At 50.5% G+C, this 6000-nt stretch overlaps 1 protein-coding gene across 1 annotated transcript; it reads left to right on the top strand.

Annotated features, from left to right (window-relative positions):
• The first annotated feature begins 1069 nt into the window (after window positions 1–1069).
• Window positions 1070–1738, top strand: LOC140007684 (uncharacterized). Its single transcript, XM_072050720.1, has one exon. The coding sequence runs from the start codon at window positions 1070–1072 to the stop codon at window positions 1736–1738; it is 669 nt and encodes a 222-aa protein (XP_071906821.1).
• The last annotated feature ends 4262 nt before the right edge of the window (window positions 1739–6000 follow it).

The following is a 6000-nucleotide window of genomic DNA, read 5'->3' as shown; positions in this document are numbered from 1 at the left end:
TTGTGAGCTGGGAGTTATGGTCCCGTAAGCAGACCCTGTCTGCCATTCAAAATGTAAACTTCTGGTACCGTTTTCCATGATTTTGACCTGTTTTGATTCGGATCTAGCTTAAGGTATCTTCATGAGGATTGTAGGCCTTCCTCATAGCTTCGAAACGGTGTCTTGTTCACCTTGATCCAATATTCCTAGCCTCACTTTTGATCAAAACGGTTTGAGATGGCCGATTTGGCCGTTTCCGTTTGCCGTTCCGCGTAAGCGCGTGCGCCCTTTTTGCCGTTTCCGCAATTTCGTGTGCCAATTTTGCCGTTTTGCTTATTTTGGATCTGTTAGTAGTCGTTTGTGATATTATGTGATAAAATCTTCTATTTCAGACCGTGGTGAGTTAGGCGGAGCCGGTGGGGCCCACTACTAGCGAAAACGCGCGAAGCGATTTTGTTCTTGTACTGCTTTTGGTATTTTGAGTAAGTATTCGGGCCGCTCTTGTGTGTTCGTTGATTATGTGTTTCGATTTGCATGAAGAGGGTACTTAGGCGGGGGTGTACTTTATCGCACTCGACCTAAACCCTAATTTGTGCACATATTTGTACATGACATATGTATATGAACCATTTTGGAACTAAACCCCTTGAGCTTGTGGTTCGGGGTGACTTTTGAGAAATTTTGTGAAGTTTGTGGGGCGATCTTAATACCTAGATGGACTATTCGAGCCGGTTGGGGATTGGTCGAAGTCAGTCCAACCTGGTTTGAGGTCACCAAGTTTGTGAACCCGGTTCACCGAGTATGTGGACCAAGTTTGTGACCCGAGCTTGTGACTCAAGCTCAAGTTTGTGATTTCTTTCGCCTGGGCAAGTTTGTGAGGTGACTGGCCAGTGAGGGTGATAAGGTGTACATCGAACAAGGCCCCAGTAGCCCGTCGAGTCAGTTTCGAGATCGCCGGAGTGTCTTTGACAGGATAGTGAAGGGAAGGTCGTCCACCTCGGAAGCCGAGCTGATTCCCCTCAATTCCAGTCGGTCTCACATTCTGGCCGTGATGAGACAGAACCATCTCGCCCAAGCCCCTCCCGAAATTATGGGAAGGAGGGAGAAGAGGAACTCTAGTCTCTATTGTGCCTACCACCGAGATGTTGAGCATGAGACTGAGGACTACAACGATCTAAAGAGAGAGATCGAGAACCTGATTTGGCAGGGACATCTGAAGCAATTCGTCCGCAAGGATGGAGGTTTCAACCGAAGTGCCTCTCACCGAGACAACCAAGGCCCTCGCCGAGCGGACAGGCGAGACCCGCAGATTCCTTGTCGTGGGCCCGAGAAACCTAGGGAGGACCAGCGGCCTCCGCAGGACGGATCCCCGGGCTACAGTCCAAGCATCCCTGAAGTAATCAACACGATCGCGGGTGATCCGACGGGAAGAGACAGCCAGAACTCCCGAAAAAGGGCCTACCGTCAAGCTGGTCTAGAAGCTGCCGATCCAAGCTCAAGGTTATCCGAGGTGATCACCTATGGTTCCAGCAACCCTGTCCCTGCTGCCTCCAGCAACCATGAAATCCTCGTGATTGAAGTACTCACTAATAACTATATAGTCAGGAAGGTCTATGTCGATCCCGATAGTTCGGTAGACGTCTTGTACTACCGGACCTTTAAAAATTTGAAACTGACCAGAGAGCAGCTCACTCCTGTCAGAACTCCTCTCGTCGGATTCGGGGGACACGTGGTCCACCCGGAGGGAATGGTATCCTAAATGGTGACTATCAGGCGTCACCTCCGCTGCCGAACCATACCCGTTAGCTTTGCGGTAATCAAAGCAGACTCCCCTTACAACATGTTATTAGGCCGGCCCACGCTCAACGCTTTGAGAGCCGTGTACTCCACCTACCACCTGAGTTTCAAATTTTCGACACCCGTGGGGATGGCCGAGGTGAGCAGCGACGTGAATGTCGCCCGAGAATGCTACCTCGCCACTATCCAGGCTGTGGTCACTCCCCGTACTGCGTCAAGGGCTAAGGAGAAGAGGCCAACTGTCCTCTCTATAGACAGTATTGATCTCTAGAGGACTGGAAAGCTCGGTAGACTTGAGTCCGGGGACGAGGTGGAGGAGGTGGTCCTGGATGAGGCGAGACCTGACCAAATGGTCCAAGTGGGGACGAGTCTCCCCTCGCCCTTAAAAGAAGAGATGATCCACCTGATAAAAGATCACTGAAACGTCTTTGCGTGGTCCGCTGATGAGGTGGTCGGAGTGCCCTCCGAGCTTATGAGTCACAAGTTTAACATCAGTCCACAGGCCCGTCATGTGAGACAAAAACGTAGGCATTTCGGCTCCGAATGTAGCAAAGTTATATCAGATGAGGTCGATAAACTCTTACCTGCCAGGATGATCCATGAAGTCCAATACCCCACCTAACTGTCCAACCTCGGCATGGTTAAAAAGAACACCGGTGGGTGGAGGATGTGTGTGGATTTCACCGACCTTAATAAGACTTGCCCTAAAAATTGCTACCCATTGCCAATGATAGACGCTCTCGTCGACTCGGCGATGGGACATGCGATCCTCTATTTCCTAGATGCCTTCAAGGGTTACCATCAAATAAGAATGAATGAGGAAGACCGGGAGAAGACAGTATTTTACACCGATCGAGGTATCTACTGTTACACCACGATGCCATTCGGGTTAAAGAACGCTGGAGCGACCTACCAAAAACTAGTCAACCGCTTCTTCAAATATCAGATCGGCCGCAATGTGGAGATCTATGTGGACGACATCCTTGTCAAGAGCCTAACCACTTCGACCTTCTTGTCAGATATGGAGGAGGTCCTCAGCGTCCTGTGGGACTCAATGATGAAGTTAAATCCTAAGAAATGCGTCTTTGGCGTCACCTCAGAAAAATTTTTGGGGTATCTGATTTTCCGCCGGGGAATCGAAGCTAACCCCGACAAGGTCAAGGCCATCTAAGACATGTCCCCACCTCGGAACTTCCGAGAAGTTCAGAGGCTGAACAGATTCCTAGCCGCGTTGAACCGCTTCCTGTCTCAATCTGTTGAGAAGGCCTTACCCTTCTTTAAGGTGCTAAAAAAGGCTAACCAATTCGCCTGGACCGAAGAGTGCCAGCAAGCTTTCGACCAATTGAAACAGTATCTGCATCACCTGCCTACCCTCGCTTCACCTCGACCTAAAAAGAAGCTGTACCTCTATCTTTCCGCTGCCGACGAAGCTGTTAGCGCTATGCTCATTCGAGATGAGGGCACTCAAGTGCTTGTCTACTATGTCAGCCGAGCTCTCCGCGGGCCAGAAACCCGATACATTCAGGCGGAGAAACTCGTGCTAGGATTAGTTCATGCAGCTCGACGGCTGAAGCCTTATTTCCTAACTCATCTCGTCTCTGTTAAGACAGATCAGCCTCTTCGACAGATACTGGGCGTCCCGAGGCTTCCGGGCACCTCACCAAGTGGGCTGTCGAGTTAGGAGAGTATGATTTGTCGTACGAACCACACACTGCCATAAAACTCAAGCGTTGGCTGATTTTCTTGCCGAGCTCACATTCACAGAGAGCCGAGAGTCCACTCCCGCAATCGCCGAAGTGTCCGACCCGCACTCATGGACGTTGTATGTGGACGGATCATCTAACGGAGATGGCAACGGTACAGGATTGTTTTTGGAGGGTCCTCATGGAGAAGTGTGCTCATATACCCTCCGCTTCGATTTCCCTGCCACAAATAACGAAGCTGAATATAGGTCTTGATTGCAGGACTCCAGCTAGCCCGCAGACTCGGTGCTCAGCGGATCCATGTCCGCAGCGACTCGCAACTGGTAGTATGCCAAGTTCTTGATGAATATGAGGCTAAGGATGAAACCATGCAATGGTATCTTTCCAAAGTTCACCAACTCACTGCGTACTTCGAGTCTTTCGAAATCCAAAAAATACCCCGGTCTTAGAAAAGAAGGACCGACGCCCTATCCCAACTGGCTTCCACATCATTTTTCGACCTCAACAAGACGGTCCTCGTAGAAGTGCTGAGCGAACCGGGATACATGGAAGGGGTAGCTTGTCCCGTACACCCAGGTGACACCTGGATGAGCCAATTTATTCTCTTCTTAAGTCAGGGAATCTTTCCCGAGAATCGAGCCGAGGCAAGGAGGATCCAATGCAAAGCTGCTCGGTACGCACTCCATGACGAAGTACTATACAAACGATCTTATCTCGGCCCATGGCTGAGATGCATTACGCCCGAGGAAGGGCGCCACGTTCTCCACGAGATACATGAAAGCCTATGTGGGGCTCACGTCGGCCACAGGATGTTGGCCAAGAAGGCCCTATTTCTTGGATACTTCTGACCCTCTATTCGACAAGACGCTCAAACCCTTATCCTCGGCTACCCTTCCTGCCAGACCCATGCCCCGGAGCACCACTAGCCTGCCAACCTCATGGTCTTCATCACCTCCCCGTGGCCGTTTGAGCAGTGGGGGACAGATATTATCGGTCATTTCCCCAGAGTTGTAGGAGGATATGTCTTCCTGGTGACCGCTGTGGATTATTTCTCCAAATGGGTCGAGGCAGAGCCTCTAAGGACCATCACCGGATTGGCAGTCCAAAAATTCTTCTGAAAATGCATCGTTTGCTATTTCGGCATACCCCAAATTATCATTTCAGATAATGGGAGGCGGTTCGCTGAGAACCCGTTTAAAGACTGGTGTAAGGATCTCGACATTAAGCAATACTTCACTTCGGTAGGCTACCCCTAGGCCAACGGTCAGGCCAAAAACTTCAACGAACTCTCTTACATGGCCTCAAAACCCGGCTGCACTAGGCCAGATCATCATGGGTGGAGGAACTCCCTAGTGTCCTGTGGTCTTATCGGACTACGCCGAGGTCGGCCACACAAGAGACCCCCTTTCTCTGACATATGGCTCTGAGGCGGTCATTCCGGCTGAAATCCTGACACCTAGTCTTCGGATCACGGCCTACGCGGGCAAGATGAATAAGGAAGAAAGACTTGTGGATCTTGACCTTGCCGAGGAAAAAAGGGATATCGCCTCGGCATGAGTGGCTTCATACAAAAAAGCCTAGACCCGCTACTACAATGCCCGCGTGAAACATCGTCGATTCCAACGAGGAAACTTGGTCCTTAGGAAAAACTCCATCAGCCGAGCTGAGCCACAAGGCAAATTATCCCCTAAATGGGAGGGCCCTTATCAAGTCGTGGAATCTAATCTCAACGGGTATTGTAAGTTAGCCTACCGAGATGGTTCTTTAGTGCCGAGAACTTGGCACACCGAGAGTCTTAGATTGTATTATACTTAAGAATTTTAACAGACTGTGAATTTAGTCACTTCGTTATTTTTTAATATCTTGATACCCCACATCCGGTATTAAAAAATAAAGGGGACAAGCAGGGGACGAAATAAGAAAGTAAAAGAGCCGAGATAAGAGGAAATAGAAAGTTCATTTCATAAAAAAGAACATTACAAAAAGAATACAATAACCGAGACCAGGAGCGCTACTAAACATCTCCCACCTCGGTATTCCCTCAACACTGACAAGCCTAGACCCCGGCCTCGGCCCCCTCTTGGCCGGTCTCTCCCCCGACGGGATAAGGCTCCCCTCCTCCCTCGTGCTCCTTCCCGGTCTTCTCGCCGGCCTCTTCCCCGCTGTGATTAACCTCTTCTCCTCCCCCTTCCTCCTCGAGCACCTCGTCGAGTTCGGATAATCATTTGTTAAATTCGTCCTGGATCTCGGCCAGGTTTCTTCCAGCTTGGATGCCCTCGGTCATCCTATCGCACAGCTCCTGGGAGTCCTTGTTGTAGTTGGCATTGTTCCTCAAGGATTCCAAGGCCTCGGAGGTGAGGTGGGGAGCGGTCTCGTCAATGGCAGATGTGTAGCCAAACATGAAACTCGACCTAGTCAGCTCGCCGAGGTTTTTGGTGATGGCCTCGGACTTCCAGAATGCCTCCACCGCTGAGGCTCCAGCACCCTCGAGTGCCTGCTCGTGGGACTTTTTCACCTCGTC

This window comes from Coffea arabica, chromosome 5c, assembly GCF_036785885.1.
Source record: "Coffea arabica cultivar ET-39 chromosome 5c, Coffea Arabica ET-39 HiFi, whole genome shotgun sequence".
NCBI classification, from domain to species: domain Eukaryota; kingdom Viridiplantae; phylum Streptophyta; class Magnoliopsida; order Gentianales; family Rubiaceae; genus Coffea; species Coffea arabica.
This window is presented reverse-complemented; position numbering and strand designations above follow the sequence as displayed.